Below are 18,045 nucleotides of genomic sequence, written 5' to 3' on the forward strand. Positions count from 1 at the left end.
ACGCGAAGCTCAGAGGGACGATGCACGGTGAGACCTGATGCATGCTTTTTAAATGGGAAGCGGTGCGTTCAAGTGCGTGCTTGTTGCACGAGGTTTAAAGCATCCAGAGGAGGGTTTTGGTGCTGTGGAATGAGGTGAGATGCAGCCGGTTGTGTTCAGCTACATGACAGATGCATAAAGCGAGTTTTGCATCTTTCCAGGCTTTTCAGGCAACTTGATTTTCTGTCTTCTGCACGCAAAAGTCCAGTTTCTTTTAACTGAAGGAGGTGGCATCTCAAAGATGGGAAAGCTGTTTTGTTTTTGCAATTTTTTAAATCAGGTCGCACATTAGAAGAAAACCCAACTCTGACCATAACATGTCATCATTCTACTGAGTCAAAGAACAAGGAGAAGATGCAACATCTCGTCCCTTTATTACTTTAACTGCAAGAAAATCCCATCAGTGTCATCTCTGCTGTGTAGTTTTATAATGTCATGTCCTGAACGAACAGACAGTCCCTCTGTTTCCTGTTTGTTGTCTCATTAATTGGACTCGAAGGCTTTCAGAACCAAAATGATCCACATCGAATTTCAAGAAGGAAAAACAAGACATCTGACTTGAGATGGAGCCTGCAGGTCTTTAAGCTTTGTAAGTGCATGATTGTTATTATAATTGAGCTTGGAAGGCAAAACGTGATTGAGTTTGGATACATAATGAGGAAGTTAATGACATGATAATGAGGAGAAAGTCGTTTCTCTGATGATTGCTTTTTAAGGAAAGCTCAGTTGTCTTGAGAATGGGATTTCGTTTTGAGTCAAAGATTACAAGATGCCACTGCTGTGGATCCTTCAGTATGCCTGAAATTAATCTTTGTGATGCTAAGATGAGACAAAACGTCAGTTATTTTCCTCACTGAAGTACTCTTCGGTGTCAGATGTATCTTAATGTATCTTTTCTTTTGTGTTTAAGTCCGTTTTTGTGCAAAAATGCCAAATATTTGTTTGGGTCCAGCATTTCAAAAATGAGACTTTGCAGCTTTTCTTTGACTTATAGCTTTGTGAACATGGAAAAACCTTTGGGTTTGGGACTGCTGGTCAGTGAAAACAAGCAGTCTGAAGATGTCACCTTGGGCTGTGGGAAATTGTGATGGCCATTTTTCACTACTTTTGGACATTTTATATACTGAAACACGAGTCGAGTCACTGAAAGAATAATTGACAGATCAGTCAATAATGGAAAAAAACAATAGTTGTATCTCCAGACCAAAGCTGCTCTTCGTGAAGCCTGTTGTGGTGAACAACCTGCACAAAAATCCTGTTCTTTTTTATTACAACTTGCACAAAGAAAGGAGGTCATTTTCTACGCAACTAATGTAGGCTTCATTGTTTTACGATATCTCTGTCTGTCTTAGTATTTATTGGTTTCACTACAGCGTCACTACCCCTGCAGGTTTCCTTTGTGTCAATGATGTTTTTGAGAAATTCAAACCCATAGAATCCTCCACCAAACTGGGTCAGTCTTAAATACAGCAGGGTCAGGGATTAAGGTTGGATTTATGTCCCTCTATGAGCGGAAAACATTGTTCCAGGGATTCCCCAAAACTCAGTGAAGGAGCGCCTACAGAGCAGTGAGAGATAATCTCTGCTGGCTCCCACATTCAGACCTGGACGCCAAGAAGCAAACAAGACTTCTGACAAAGAAACTCAGAGGTCTTTGAGATGTGAATGCTCTGTTAGATGTTCTTAGTCCTGTTTAGAGCAAGAATGTTGATCCTTTCAGAGAGCGAAGGTCTTCCAACGCTTCCAAATTTGAAGGTAGAAAAATGCATTTTATGTAAAATGGTTATCAGGCAAAAATGCCAAATATTCTCTGTTCCAGCGTCTCAAATGTTGGATCTGTTTTGGACAACTGGTTAGACAAATCAAGCAGTTAGAAAGTGTCACCTTGGATTTTTATGACATTGTGATCGGACGACTGAATCTGAAAAAAAAGATAAATTCATCCAGATTCAACTCCTCAAATTTGACGTTTTCAGTACAGTTAGTGGCAGAAAAATCATTTTGGTGTAAAAGAACGTATAAACTCTGAAGGGAAATTTGATATTATACCAATTCTTTCCTGAAGAGAACCAAAGGTCACCTGCGGAAATGAGAAAATCTTATTCAGTATTTTCTGGGTAATGACATCCATTTGAAATTGGATTGATTGATGTAAAACTACATGTCATATTGTTTTATAAAGTCAAGAAAGAAAATGTTCCTGTTCTCTACAAGCTTGAAAGCAACTCAATTGATGAGCTTCACAGGGCAAACCCGCACACCAAGACTTGTTTAAGAATTTCAAATGGGAGTCAGTGACTCAGCTGACATTCTGATTTGACCGTAGTGTGTTTGTGCCACAAATATCAGCAGGTAAGGTAAATATTTCATGCTGGAGCATATGTCATCCTCATATTCCTTACGTCCTCAGTTGCACAAACCTACAGAATTGGATGAATTCATGCAAAGTCTTCAGAATGTGGGAATATTTACTGAAAATGACACAGAATTTAAAAAAAAACAAATAAATGCGGAAGATTCAGGATCATGAAGCATTCAGGCTTTCAGTACCTTCGTACTGGTGGTGAATGATGGACGGCTCATCCTGAGTTCACTTGTCTTCTGTGTCTTCCCCTGTTGGTTCCCAACCCCCTCGGGAGCGAACTACCACGCCCCCTTTTGTCCTGTTGAATGCGCGAGCTCTGAGTCTTTTAGCAGGGAAGTTGAGCTGAGAAAGACACTGGTTTTACCCCTCAGGCTATTGTTGTAACGCCCCCATAGAGGCCTGAGATGGTCTGGATGCTGATTTACATCAGCGCTGTTGTTCTGAGCTGATGGATTGTCAGAGCGTAGCTTACTTAGTCCACAACAGTTATGCTCAGCATTTTATCCAAATGTACAAATTTATAATGAATACAATTCTGAAACTGAGTAAGAGCTTCCATTTCTTACTGGATCAAAGGACATGGCTTGAGGAGCTTAGCTTCCAAACAATCCTAACAGTTTGTAAACCTTGAATTCTACACTACATGATCAGGAATAGCGGCACAACTGAACATTTCTGTCATGTGTGACAATTAAACAGGTCCATTAATCTGCTGCTCCAACAGCCTCCACTTGTCTGGTTTCAGTATTTTCTCCAGATGTTGAACCTGCTGCAGGGATTTGTTCCCATTTAAGCATTTTGGGTGATCAGGTCTGGTTCACAGTTGGTGGCCCAGTTCATCCAGAGGTGTTGGATGGGGTTGAAGTCAGGGCTGTGTGCAGGCCAGTCAAGAGCTTGGTTTGTGCACTGAGGCGTTGTCATGTTGAAATAGAGTTGGAAGATCACTGTCGTCTAAAATCCCATTGTATGTCATAGGAATAATATTTCTCTTCACTGGAACTAAGAGGCCTAAACCATGAAAAACACATATTCCTATGGTCTTAGATTTATTAGTAAACATGAACAACTCTCTCCCAAATCCAAAATGTAGAGTCCTAAAACTGAAATTAGTGATGTCATCAAGTATAAAGTCTGAAGCTGCTCCATAGACAATGATATGGTAAAGATGTAATAGATGACACTAATACTCCTTTTCCACCAACATGGAGCTAGTTCCATTCCAGTTCCCACACCTAATGCTAAACTTGTCAGAGTATCTCGACTGAAAATAAATTGGTTCAGGACCAAAAAAAGTCAGTTCTCAGCTGGAACCGAAAAATAGCGGGCGATAAACTTTTTGTAAAATATTCAAACCTTGAAACTAATTTCTGAAGTACAAAGGCTGTATTCATGTCACTTTGGGCTATTCATCCTCATGTCAGGCAGCTTCAGTTTCTCCGTTATTAAGAACCCTGAATAGAATGGATAAAATGGACCTTTCTAAATTAGAAAATGTCATAGCTGAAGTGAGAGAGCAGAGTCTCTTGGGCTGCAGACCTTTTACTATCTTTTAAATTGACACAGAGGCAGCGCTTTGACACAGCATGAAACTTCTCCAGATTGTGTTCCAACAACTGAAGTAAAGATGGCAAAGAAGACAGAAGGAAAAATTTAATTCACAAGGTTTGTCAGGCGACTGTATTGACTCCCAAAAAGAGTAGTTGTTGACATCCCAGGAGGAGTGGTTGCCAGAAAGAGGAAACGATAGAGATAGAAAACAGGAGTCAAAGAAAGGCAGGAGGCAGAGGGCAGCTTCCTGACACCGCTCGGCTTTGTACGCTGCGGCCTGGCCGTATGCAAATGTAGGTTATGCTAATGAGGTCCTCTCTGCGGCCGGTGGCAGTTAAAGGGCGCCATTCAATCACCCAGTCAAGATCTGGTGGTGAATTGGCCTCTCTTCATCTCAGCAGCTCAAATGGCCCATCAACGGGCTATCAGGGGAGATGGGCGCTGAATAAAGGGGGCATTACGAGTGGGTATGAAAGCCCCCTCTTATTCTGAGCCCCCCTACGCCCACTGAGGTTACAGGGCGAGAAGGGTCCCCGGGAAAATGGTTTTCACTGAATGCACTTCTGTAAGTAATAATGGTATCTCAATGCCAAGTGTGTCTTTTGGAGGGTTTTGATTTGTTGCTGGCTGTTGCTGTCGTACGCACTCCTCTCTCTGAGATCAAAGTCGTGACTGAGTGGTATGCAGTGTTATGTATGTGACGGTCTGGACATGTGTTTAAAGGGATGAAAGTGGGGTGTGGTTTAGCTGTAGACATCATATGACATAGTTTGACAGATTCAGCACTCAAAGGAATTTAAGGACATTTTTATGCAGCTATTGAGCCTCTTTTGGCTCATAGTTTTGGTTTAAAACATACAAACTGTTTCAGTCTCGGTGTTTCCAGCTGCACCAGGCATCAGACAAGCTTAGATAAACCCACCGTACACTACCTGCTTAGCACTAGAAAAAGATTTAGTTTTGTTTTTTGGTTGAAATAACCACGTCAGTGGCGATTCAATATGCTGGATTGGCTAAAAATATGCCAACAGGGGCGACTCTGGCGACAGGTGTTCAGCGACAGCCTGACCTTGACCGACAGCTGATCGTCGGCTTAATGTGTGTCAGAGCCCTTAGTCAAAAGAAGTCCATGTTGGCATATACAACAGTTTTCCTGGTGAAAGTCCTGTGTTTGTTTGACCCATTCATTCACACTGACCTCCCAATGAGGACTTCCTAGCTTTTTATGCTACCTACGAGGTCATAACATTAACCACCACCCACTGTGTGATGTTTTTGAACTAGGGAATTCCTGGATGCACCATGAGAAAGAATCCTGATTTACTTTACATTGGGATTTGTTATGTAGTGCGGCCATGTAATGCTGGCACATTTTGACCCATGTGGTCATTTCACATATTTCTGTGAGACCAGGTTGGCGACATTACATTTATCGCGTGGTCACCAACACGACTCCAATGGGATGATCATGTTGCTCTGTATCTGCTGGATGTGGAAATAGACAACTGTTTCCTAGAATGTTTGACACAACAGCTTTATAAAGTGACATGTCAGATGTTGTGTTTTCAGTTTGTTTCACTTGTACCCCTGATGGCCAAAAAAGAAAGAACTCACCACAAACCATATTAGCGTTTTGTTTTGTTTATACTTTTCGACCCAGAATGCAAACATCAATACAGAACTGCTCACACTTAACTCTTTAACCCCAGTAAAGTACCCTGCATAGTAACACTGCCAGTGCTCTAAACCTGCTCTCAAACAGTAGTGGAGTCAGAATATAAAAATCAATCATTACAGCTGTGAAAAAAATGACTTCTACGTCAAACACTGCTGCACGATAGGATCACATTGTGTATGGCATCCTGCATTGACTGGACTAAACAGCAGAGGAACATCAATGAAAGTGTCCTGTGGTGTTAAAGTGTCCTGTTGTTACTGAATGAAAACCATCAGCTGATGCTGCAGGATGCTGTTGAGGGTTGTTTTTTGTGTTTTAGGGTCTGTTTTTTTCTTGTTTTTATTATTCATGACATTTTTCTCCCATGAAACCAGCAGAAACATGATAAGAAACAAGATGTTCTTCAGTGATAACATGTATAAAACATATATATTGTCATGTATTAAATGTGAAAATATACATGATGTGCAATGAGTAAGTGTAGAATTGAAGTGGATTTACACTCAACTCCTGAAGTGCTAACGAAGAGCTTTGAGTATGTTCTTATTTACAGACAACATTGTTCATGTCCATAATTACTTGACATATGTTCCCATTATTTAAATGTTGTATAGGGCCTAGAAGTGGCCATTTCAGATCTAAATGAATTTGATGGTCTTCTGCCAAACAGTAGTTACGTTTATCCTAACTTTTCACTATCACTGTCTGCTTCTAGATGCCTGACCAGTTTGACCAAACGTTGGTTCTGAACCAGCTCAGATATTCCGGCATGTTGGAGACCGTTAAGATCCGACGCACCGGCTTCCCCATCCGGAGACCTTTCCAGGACTTCTGCTCCAGGTTTGTCTCTGCACCAACGCAGATATAGGATTTTCTTTTTCTTCCTTTACTTCTGGAGGCACTGCCCGTAGTTTTTCGACTAACGGAAGTGCAGGGGCCTCGGGGATCGCTCAACCCCTTCACTTCTGGCAGTGCCCCAAGGGAATTGCCTTGTTGTTTACAAATACTTCCAGGTAGAAAAACCAGCAGAGTTTAGCTATATATATATATATATTTATATACGTATATATATCTCACATTTTTCACGTCACTATATCACCGTGTAAACTAATCTGATGTTTGTAAAGTCTATAAACACAATGATTGAACAAACATTACTATCTCTGTGTGCACGTTTGTAATCAATAACATGGTTATCGTAGATTAGCTGGGCTAACCATTAGCTGTTAGCCCCGTTAGCTGTGTCTGTAGTAACTCAGTAACTTAATAAACGGTCCGTGAAAAAAATATTTTTTCCAGCGGATATCTTAGTTACAACATGATTGAGCTAGCAAAGCAGTTTTGTGTTGCTATGTGTGGTATTTATTCAGTTTTGGGAAATCACGATGTCTAGAAAGCATCAGTGGCTGCAGCTGACAGGGACAGCTAACAGCAGCAGCAAAGCTAACATCAGGACGTCATCTGTTAAAAGCCTCCTGTTGTCGGATACGACATGAAACTACTCCAGTTAGCTCAATCATGTTGTAACTAAGACATCCGCTGGAAAAAATATTTTTTTCACATTGACGAGACGGCGTTTTGGGTGGAGCGGTCGCCATGGACGCAGAGCTTGCTGTTTCTATAGGTACACATTTCCTGGGGACACCTGCACATCTCAGCACCGCCCCCTCAATTGTGATTGGCTAAAGCGCAGCATGTTCAAACTCAAAGCCCCGCCCTCCCCCCCCTCTCTAGTCATCTTTCACACAGGGCTGCCGACAGATTCTACAATGTAAATTGCAGAATCTGTCTTGAGAGATTAGGGGCATAGCAACAACTGATCGCCAACAATCAGCTGTTGCTGCCACTCAAAGGAGTGCGTTTCCCATGATAATATTAAACCTGTTAATAAAGTTTGAGTAATGTTAGCTGTGATGCTAACAGTCAGCCCTGTCAATGTTTGTATGACTCTGTTCAAGGCACAACAGATAAACAGAGAGACAGAGGGGCAAGGAGCAAATCAATATGCTGCACAGCTCCACAGTGAAATGGAATTTTACCCATTTTAAATAGTCAAATTTGCTCTAAAGTTGGCGGTGATTGGAAGGTTCACACAGAATTCCTGGAGGAACTGTCTTTTATTAATAAAATTAAGATGCACACAAGATTCCTGATTCTTACCTAAATCACACCAGGACATCTGGAGTCTAACCTTCCACCTAACCTCACCACTTCTCCAGGTACAAGGTGTTGATGCGTGGCGCCATGATGCCGGATGATCCCAGGGGGAGCTGCATCCAGCTGCTGCACCTCTATGACAGCAGCAGCGCAGAGTGGCAGCTGGGAAAGACCAAGGTGAGGGACAGATGCGCTTTGCTTAAACCCATACTCACATCAAGGTCGTGTCCTGTTTTTGATATTTTTATTAAGATATACTTAAGTAATCCCCGAGTGGAAATTCGATTTTTTTTCACTCTGTTGTCATATACACACACAGACCCGAAATACATATACATGCACAAACAGGAGCTACATATGCATTAAATGGAGAGATGTCAGAGCGAGGGGGTTGCTCATGGATAGGTGTTGGGTGTTTGGCAGTGCCCAGGAGACAGACTACCATTCCACGCTCCATATTTGGTCTGGATGGGAACTTGAGCCACAACCCTCCGGTTCCCAACCCAGTTCCCAGTCTGGAGGGGTCTTGTTGTATTGCCACAGGTCTCTAGTCTGCATGTCAATATTACATTTGACTGCATAAATTCCCCCTTTGAGAAATAAGAGGTGGAGGTCTTCAGGGGTCATCTTGGTTGCTAGAGACTAAGATCCCTCAGAGAGCTTTTCCATTGGCACATTTGGCTGCACCGAGTCAAACAACGCCACTTCAGTTTGCTTTTTTCATTGTTAGTTTAAAAGCACTGCGTCTTGCCGAGCCACACTCGAAAAGGACCATCTCCAGATTCAGACCAAAAGCGCGCCCAACTGCCTCCCAGCAGCCAGGCTTGGATCAATTTATATTCAGTCAATCCAGGTTTGGAAGGGTCTTGTTGTATTGCCACAGGTCTCTTGGATCCAATCTGTCTGTCACACGGAGTTTGACTCTGTAACATTCTTGTAAGTGTCTAGTTTGACTTGAACAGAAAGACAAAGGAGAAAGAACAAAGTGTTCTGAGAAACTACACATAAACAAACATCCTGCACAGAAATTTGGTTTATTTTCTATTTCCAGAACTGGTCTAATTTATTTTTGAAAACCAGTGAAGGCTCCTTTGGCCAATTCAAAAATGTGTTAACAACAGAAAAATTATTTTCCTCAGAATCTGTTCTTCCTACTGATTTGCATTTCCTGTCTATCAGCGGTGAAATGTTTTCCTTCTGCTCAGTTCTCTACAGTATAATTGACTTTTTCCTATCAGACCCTGAGCTCCTGAATGTCCTGCCGTCCATGCTGCCTCTGGCTCACAATGGCTGATCCCTGTTCTCCTTCCTAATATGAATATGACTAGATGCAGACTTTTTTCGCCAGTCCGTGTTGGCTGCACTCAGCTACCCTCAAGGCTTAATTTGGCCTCATGCGTCTTACAAATCCAGCTCAATGAAACAGAGCTCAGGTACCTGTGTGGCTGCCAGCTCTGTGTGTGTGTGTGTGTGTGTGTGTGTGTGTGTGTGTGTGTGTGTGTGTGTGTGTGTGTGAGAGTGAGTGTGAGAGAGAGAAAGAGAGAGAGAGAGAGAGAGAGAGAGAGAGAGAGAGATCATAAATAATTGNGTGAGTGTGAGTGTGAGAGAGAGAAAGAGAGAGAGAGAGAGAGAGAGAGAGAGAGAGAGAGATCATAAATAATTGAAGTCCAGAGCACCTGAAGCGAAGAATCCAACAGTTATTGGATCCAGTCTTCATCCCCTCGGTCTGCTGCCCTCTGCTTCCACTACACCGGATCAGAAAGAATATGCCTACAGTCAGTGTGTGTGTGTGTGTGTACGTGTGTATGTGTGTGTGTGTTTGTTTGAATGCTGGGGGAAATGACAGATGGGGGACACAGATCCCTAATCACAGCACGACTGTGTGAAGCTGCAAGAGGTGGCAGCAGTGGAAAGTGCATGTATGAGGGGGTGGACGGATGAATGGTCATAAGTGTGTGTGTGTGTGTGTGTGTGTGTGTGTGTGTGTTTGTCCAGATCCAACAAAACCACAAGAAACTGAATTAAGAGTCAGCACTGCAGCACTCAGGTGTCACTTGAATGAGAAAATATGAGGTTCCACCAGTTTTAACGTGCATTTTTATGTGCACATTAAAACAATTCAAAGCCCCAACACTTTCGGTATGGTACCTTTGGAACCAACAGTAACCCTTCAGACATGGTACCCTAGTGTTTCCACCGCAAACAGTTCTCTTAAATGTGGGCGGGTTGTTGTCACTCACTGCTCCGTCCAGCACTTGCTGTATTTCCTCATCACCGGTGACACAGACAGAAGTCTACGCCTTGTTTATCGTCCACAGAACGAGGCTGCTTGTTGACATTTTCAGAACAAAATAGAACGGACTGCAGTGTTCACAGCTCCCCTCCTCTCCTGATGCAGCTCTTATGCTACGTCACTTTAGAAACATTGCTATGATGCATATGCAACGTACAAATGTAACACATCCATGGTTTGCAGTAATGTACAGTGCCAATGTTTTCTTCTGTGCTGATTCAGGAGCATGTCGGGTATGTTGCATCTGTCTAAAGGTTGGTCACAAGGCAGCAGTGAAATGCCACCATTTACCAGATTTACAAAAGATTAAGTGGTCCTCATTTTTTAATCATGTCTTCACTTTTTGATGAAAACACACATTGGGTCTGCATTTTAGTTTGCAGACTTTGCTTGAGATGTGGTTACCAGGGTGGGTGTCACACCACCTGACAGCCCTCTGCAGAGCCTCTCTCAGCACTGAATCACAAAGCCGTTCCTGCTGCTGCGACTGCCTGTAAACCGTTAAATCAATTCTATCTCCCTCAGAGGGATTCGTCTACTTTGTCCCGCTGCCTCGTGCGGTGAGATTTACATCGAGCCGGCCTCCAGTTCCTTTCAGTCAGCACATGTCCTGACTATTGTCTGGAAGATGTTTTTTGTTTTTTTTTACAACCTCAAACTTAATTTCCTGGAAGTGATGCGGCTCCTCTTGCTTCTCCCGTGGTTCTGTTCTCTCCACGGGCCTGACCTGTCACGGCGAGCAGTGCTCCCCAAAGGCCCCAAAAGCAAGAATCAAAAGTGCACCAAGGCTTAGCGCAGCCTTTGTTGTGCTAATTAGCATAGTAATGATTAAAAAGGATTAGTTATTCAATTCATTGGGATGCAAATGTGTGCGCCCGTACACGAGGCCACACGTTCTGAGCATGTGTGATTCATGTTGGAAGTTGTTTAATAAAGTGAGGGTGTGTTTGAGGTCTGTATGTTTGTGTATGTTTCACTCTGTGTGTTTGTGTTTACCTGTGTGGGTTACATTATGGGGACATAAACCTGATCACACATGGTGGGGACATAAACCTGATCACGCATTGTGGGGACATAAACCTGATCACACATTGTGGGGACATAAACCTGATCACACATTGTGGGGACTTATAAAGTCATCACCCACTGATTTGTGGACTCCCATTTTGAAGCCTCTAGTTTGGCATTTCAGCTGTTGCCATCTTGGATTTTTGGAGCCAAAAGTGACCGTATTTGGATGAGATGGTGTAGCTGTGGACGAGTGAAGGGTGGATCTGACTCATATGCTGTGGTGAAGCCTCATAGACAGTAGGGCTGCCACGATTAGTCGACTAATCGATGACTAATCGACTTAGAATAATTGGTGACTATTTTAGTAGTCGACTAATCGGTTTGAGTCATTTTTCATAGAAAAGTACTATAAAAGTGCCCCAAAATACTCTTACTGCAGCTTCTTATGTTCAAATATTGGCAGCTTTACACACTCTCCCTTGACAGTGAACTAAAATCCTTTGGCGTGAGTATGAAACAAGACATTAGATGACATAATTTTGGGGTTTGGGTGAGACAGACTGACATTTTTCAACATTTTAACACATTTTTCGATGAAATGATTAGTTGACTAAGCGAAGAAATAATCAACAGATTAGTCGACAATGAAAATAATCGTTAGTGGCAGCCCTAATAGACAGCCTGTCACTCAAAGCAGCCATGCCCTTAATTATGCGTAACTTTAAGCCTTAATAAAATAGAAACGGTTGAGTTATATAATAATTCATCCCCTGTACAGTTGTCAAGAAAAGTAAAATTAGCTACAGAGACCAAAAACACTATATACACCAGGCTGTAAACATGTTTGTTTCTACTGTAATGTTGGGCATTGTAACATGGCGATCTATAACGATTGACTCGCTTTTGGATCCAGCCTCAAGTGGCCTCAGACCTAAGAATTGCAGTAATAAATAGCATTTATGACAGCCATGACATTTTGTTTTTAGTGTGTTTATTTGAAAAGAGTACTTACACATGTCCATAATGTGTCTTTCCATTGCAGATTTGGTCTTAAATTTGAAATAAGGCGGTCTTAAAAAGGTCTTAAAAAGTCTTAAATTGAACTTGGTTAACTTGGAGAAAGTGAAATTAGGTCCAGAGTAATGAGTTGTTTTGCTGTGTTGGACATTTTTAATCAAATTTGTATACATGGTGGTATGTTTCTCTTGCTCTGAATACCTCTACCACTACTGTAGTTCTTTCCTTTTTACCTCTGAATAGAGTAATTATCCAGCTGCACAACGAGTTTTCATCTGCTGCGAGGCTTTAACTGCTGTAAAGTCTTTCCCAACCTGACCCAACATCTGAATTCAGAGGGAGATGCTGGTGTATTTGTGTGTGTGCACACATGCTGGGGCATGTACGGCATGTTTCCCCGTTAATCAACGTGCTCGTCAGTGACGTCCAAATCACCCCGACAAGTTTGCATTTCCTCCTGAAAATCTCATTAGTGCTTAACCGCTGAGGTATCAACTCTCTGTCACTCTGCCAACAACACACACACACACGGTACATCATTCAACAGGAGAAAGGCAATCTGTACTTCTGTACCCCCGTAGCACCGTGACATTTCCCCACCGTCTCTGTCGCCCGAGACCACGTCCCATATCTCATTTTCCTCCTCCCTAATCGGATTAACCCCCGGCATCCCTCGGTGGGCCCAGTTTCTCTATCAATGGACGACAGCTTGGCTCCTATAGCGGGCAGCTGCACTAAGTGCTTGTAAGATCTGTCTTTTCACAGAGAGATGTAGCCGAAATCACTGGCTGCAGTAATCTGCAGTCTTTAGCAGCGGGAACAAAAGGAGAGGAGGATCTGAATTTGATTTATGTCGGCTGCTTTGTTCTCTTCGATTGTTCCTCTGGAAGGGGGTGTCTGTTAAATGGTGATGTTCTAGAAAAAGGAGGAACTGTCTCTTTTTAATTCTGTTCACTTGTAAATTCATAATATGTGTGTAATAGAGCGAATGTAATGCGTGAACTGTGTTAAGGAGAGGCTTGGAGTATTATATGAGTGGAGATTATGTGTTAATATTCTACTCATTACTGTTTTAATACCAAACAACAGTCTCCATTTTCATTGTGACTGTTAAAGCATATGGAAAAAACACACATTGTACACACATGTATATACTGGAAGAATTTAATATACATACTTTGTATAATTCATATCTTCACTTATTCAAATATAAAATGATAGCAGGACTACTTGATTAAGATATATATGTAATATTAATATTTTTTGTAAGGCAAAGATAATTGGTAATTACACTGACAAGTGCTTTTACATTATGCTTTTCATTATTTGTAAATATTACTTTCTCTCTGTCTGCTTGTGTCTCTGTTCATGTCTTTTTTTACATGTTCGAAATCAGTATTAAGTATCTACAAATATATATTAGCTTGACACTCGTAAATTGTGTATTATGCGGATGTGTTTGAGATGTTGTTTAACCCATAAATGTCATGTAAATTTTCATTTAAGCTTCAAACAAACACATAAAAAACTGCTGTTATTGATCTTGAATGACAACTCCTCATTCTCCCAACTGCTCCAAAGTCTACAGAGTTGTCAAAGTTGTACTCTGACTTTTCTTTTGTCTGTGCATGCATGCTTTAAACATTAATTTAAACTTTGTTTCAATGGAGAAATGGATTATCACAACAGTTCTAGAAAATTTGAATAATGATAATGCTGTCAGTCGAATTTATCTTAAACTTTGTCATACTGCGTTTTGTCTTTTTTTTGGCAATGAATTACACTCAAAATGTAAGTGTATGGAGGTGGAGAGAGTCTGCAACCATAACTGTACAAAAGTGGACAAAATAAACAATAATACTTCATGGATAGTGAAAAGGTGTTGTGGGAGGGAGACAAAGCAAGAACAGAAAGAAACAGAATAGTATCACACACATATTATCCTATGTATATTATTTATATAACATCGATAGTTTTAAATATCGTGGTTATTGTCAATACCTGTATCATGACACCCCAAACTGGAACGTTTATCTGATAGACAGTGATAGAATAACAATAATTATTCATTCTCCTGCCACTGTACTTCTTCATCTCGTCACTTTCCTCACTTTCTCTCTCCCTCCGTCCTCCTCCCCTCTCAGGTCTTTCTTCGGGAGTCTCTGGAGCATCGCCTGGAGAAGCAGAGGGAGATGGAGGTGCTGAGAGCAGCCATGATCATCCAGGCTCATGTCATGGGCTACATGGCCAGGTACGACTCAGTATTCCAAAGTCAGCTCAACAATAACATCAAAAACCATTTGTTGATTGATTGTGTTGATTTGTTGTTGATGTCATCCTCCACACAGGAAGCAGTACAGGAAGCTGCTGCAGTGCATTGTGGTCATTCAGAAGAACTACAGGGCCTTCTACTGGAGGAGGAAGTTCCTGGTCCTCCGCTGGGCAGCGCTCACCTTCCAGAAACGTGTGCGAGGCCAGCTGGCCCGCCGGGCCTACAGCCAGCTGCTGGAGGAGAGGAGGAGGAGGAGGGAGGAGGAAGAGCGCTGCAGGAGGCTGGAGGAGGAGATGGAGAGGTGGGCTGGTCAAGTCAAAGGAGTAGTTGGTGGAATTATCATACAAATTCTACTAATTGCTGCTCTCATGCAAACCTTTTTAACACCTAATGCTCACTGGTGCACAAGCAGTGATGCAGTTTACATTTTAGGGTTGTGTGTAATTTGCATAATAAGACATTTGTAGTTAGAATAGGCAGCTATAACCACCAGCAGCAGAAAATCCAAGAAGGTATGAGCTGTAGGCAGGATTTTAGAAATGCATGAGTTCAAATTCCACCTCACAATGCCTTTATTGTGTTTACTTCACATTTAAGACACCTATTCAACTGCTAGAATGTATTATTATTAGAGTCTAAATGCTGTCAAAGCCTACTCTCTAATACCAGGCTGAAAAAAAATAACTCAGTTTATTCTAATTTCTATTTTCAGCCTAAAATAATGAATAATGAGCCAAAAAATATCAAATTCAGGCATAAAAAGGTCACCATGTCAGCGAGAAGAGTAATTGTACAATGTAAACTTATTAAAATCCCCAATTCCCAGAAATAATACAGAGGACATGACCTTTGTATCCTCAACGGTATCTACAGCCCCAAGAGAAGGTGACACAGTTCTTCCCGCACTGTCTCACAGAGAAATGAAATGTATTGTAAAAGTCGAAATCATATATTATGCACACTTACTTTGATACTCGGAATATACTTCTTTGTCATTGTGCTGTGGATGGGTGATGCATACTTCCTGTCAGACCTTTACTACCCATAATCTAGATGGGTTTTACAGGACTTTAATGCCACAATGAGACCGGAAATGCAATTATTTTTCTATTTTTTCTTATCTCTTACTGTCTGTTTCAGTCAGCTGATGTCTGTCTGTCTGTTTGTGTCTGTGCAGGGAGCGACAGAGGCTGGAGGCTGAGAGACTCGCCAGAGAGGTACAACGAAACTGATAATTATGGAGTTCATTTGTGTGTAAAAAGTAGATGACATTTTCATTTTAGAGATTTCACTTTTGATTTTTTATAGAGGAGTCCAGTCTCCTAAAAGCATATTTGAATATTCATTGAATTTGTTTGAATTTCACTCTGTCACACACATTTTTCTTATTGCATTTGGCCATGTTGTTAAGCTAGATCTCTGTCTCTGTCAAGTAGCTGTCCTGTAGTCGCTCGCTCTACAGCAGGAAACGGTACTTTAGATTAAATGCTCTGTGCAAGAAATTCTCTGTACTTCTGTATAAAGTGTTCATAGTTGGGAACCACTGCATTATTATATTCTTCAACCAAGACACAGGTCAGTGCTTACTATGAAACCTATTGTTCCATCAGTATTTACAGTCTTCACGTTATTGTGGCACCGAGCGAGATTGGATCCAAAAAGCATTTGGCGGTTCTTAAGAATGCACCAAAATGTCCATCTTACCCAGTTATTTATGGTGATAATTTGGCCCAAAAAGTCATTTTCCCAGTGTGGTAAGATTCATTTTAACCTATTTCTAGTACAAATCTAATTATTTCAGCAATTTTGGGGACATCGGTATCATGAAAAAAGGTTGTGAGAAGATGAAATGCTGCATTAGAATTCATTCATTCATTTATTTTCCGTAACTGCTTATCTTGATAAGGGTCGTGGGGGGGCTGAAGCCTTTCCCAGCTGACACTGGGGCGAGACTATCACAGGGCTGACACATAGAGACAGACAACCATTCACACTCACATTCACACCTACGGACAATTTAGAGTCACCAGTTAACCTGCATGTTTTTGGACTGTGGGAGGAAGCTGAAGTACCCAGAGAAAACCCATGCTGATATTAAAAGAACATGCAAACTCTACACAGAACAGCTCCCCCACACCAGGGTTTGAGCCCCCCACCCTGGGTTCAAACCAGGAGCCTTCTTGCTGGCAGGCGACAATGCTAACTGCACCACTGTGCTGCGAGAGTTTTAGAACTCGTCTTTATAGGAATAACATTTTAGAGGTATAAGGAAAGCAGTTATTCTGCCTAAAAACTGATGTCCAAAATAGCTTTTAGTGCTACGAGCTCAATCATTTGTTGTGCAGATGACTAGAAAGAGGGAGCACCACACTCTCAAAGCTATTTCCGTCAGACAATGTTAAAGCCTTTGTCATGTTTCCATCCTCAGGCTGAAGAGGCCAGACTAATAGAAGAGCTTCATCGGGAGGAGTTGGCTTCTCTGGCTCTGCCTGCAGTAGCAGCTGCAACATCACCAGACACCTTGGAGGAGCTGGAGTCAGCAGAGACAGTTGAGGAGGCATCTGAAGAGGAGGAGGCGATCCGTCCTCACGAGGCGTCACAGGTAGAGGAGATCCTGCGACTGGAGCGGGAGATCCAGTCGCTGCAGAGGCAGAAGGAGCGTCAGGAGCTCTCCCTGACTGAGGCCTCCCTCAACCGCCTGCAGCTTCTCCGTGACCAGGAGCTCAGGCGACTGGAGGACGAAGCATGCAAGGCGGCACAGCAGTTCCTTGACTCGCTGAACTTTGACGAGATCGATGAGTGCGTGCGCAACATCGAGAGCTCTTTGGGGGTCGGGGAAGAGGAAGAGAAGGAGAAAGAGGGTGGACGGAGGAGAGGCAATGATGAGGAGGAGGTCGACGAAGGCTTCGGGGCTGATGATGAGGCCTTTAAAGACTCGCCAAACCCGAGCGAGCACGGCCACTCGGACGGCCAGCGGACAAGCGGAATCCGAACAAGTGATGACTCATCTGAAGAAGACCCATACGCCAATGATGGTGTGACACCACCACTGCCGCCAACCACCCTGCTTCACCAGCCGCTGCCTTTACCACCAGTGCCCCCCGCCTGTCACAGTGTCTCATCCAGTGGGGACTCAGCCTACTGTCACCCCCAGGCTTCATCTGAGGCTCAATCTGATGACCTGGTGGAGCTCATACCGCCAGACGAGGATTCGGACTACGACCAGGATGACTACGATGAGGGTGCCATCGTGTCCAGTGGCAGCGTGGCCTTCTCCAACCCTCGCAGCGGCCAGTGGTCTCCTGACTACCGCGGCTCTGTAGGAACGTACAACAGCTCAGGGGCTTACCGCTTCAGCTCGGAGGGAGCGCAGTCATCTGTGAGTTGGGTCTCAGTATCCCCAAAGACATTTAGATTGTTTATTATTCAGCCAAAATAATGGTAACCCTTGCCAATACACGTTGCCATGTCTTTTTGTTACAAAGTGCTCAAAGTATTCCACTACTAACAATAAATCCATTCAGTAGCGCTAATGTTCCACATCTCGAATGTCTCATTTGTGTTGTTTGTATTCCAGTTTGAGGACAGCGAGGACGACTTCGACAGGTTCGACACCGATGATGAGCTGTCATATCGACGGGATTCCGTCTACAGCTGCGTCACGC

At 42.6% G+C, this 18,045-nt stretch overlaps 1 protein-coding gene across 1 annotated transcript in view; it reads left to right on the plus strand.

Annotated features, from left to right (window-relative positions):
* LOC126409158 (unconventional myosin-X-like) overlaps nucleotides 1–18,045 on the plus strand; it is a 159,682-nt gene that overhangs the window by 140,128 nt on the left and 1,509 nt on the right. Inside the window, exons 20-26 of the mRNA XM_050075114.1 lie at nucleotides 6,346–6,470; nucleotides 7,850–7,964; nucleotides 14,253–14,359; nucleotides 14,457–14,681; nucleotides 15,558–15,597; nucleotides 16,809–17,759; nucleotides 17,958–18,043. Coding sequence (XP_049931071.1) covers nucleotides 6,346–6,470; nucleotides 7,850–7,964; nucleotides 14,253–14,359; nucleotides 14,457–14,681; nucleotides 15,558–15,597; nucleotides 16,809–17,759; nucleotides 17,958–18,043 — 1,649 coding nt within the window. The remainder of the gene's footprint in view (nucleotides 1–6,345; nucleotides 6,471–7,849; nucleotides 7,965–14,252; nucleotides 14,360–14,456; nucleotides 14,682–15,557; nucleotides 15,598–16,808; nucleotides 17,760–17,957; nucleotides 18,044–18,045) is intronic.

Source organism: Epinephelus moara, chromosome 21 (assembly GCF_006386435.1).
Source record: "Epinephelus moara isolate mb chromosome 21, YSFRI_EMoa_1.0, whole genome shotgun sequence".
In the NCBI taxonomy this organism is placed as follows: Eukaryota; Metazoa; Chordata; class Actinopteri; order Perciformes; family Serranidae; genus Epinephelus; species Epinephelus moara.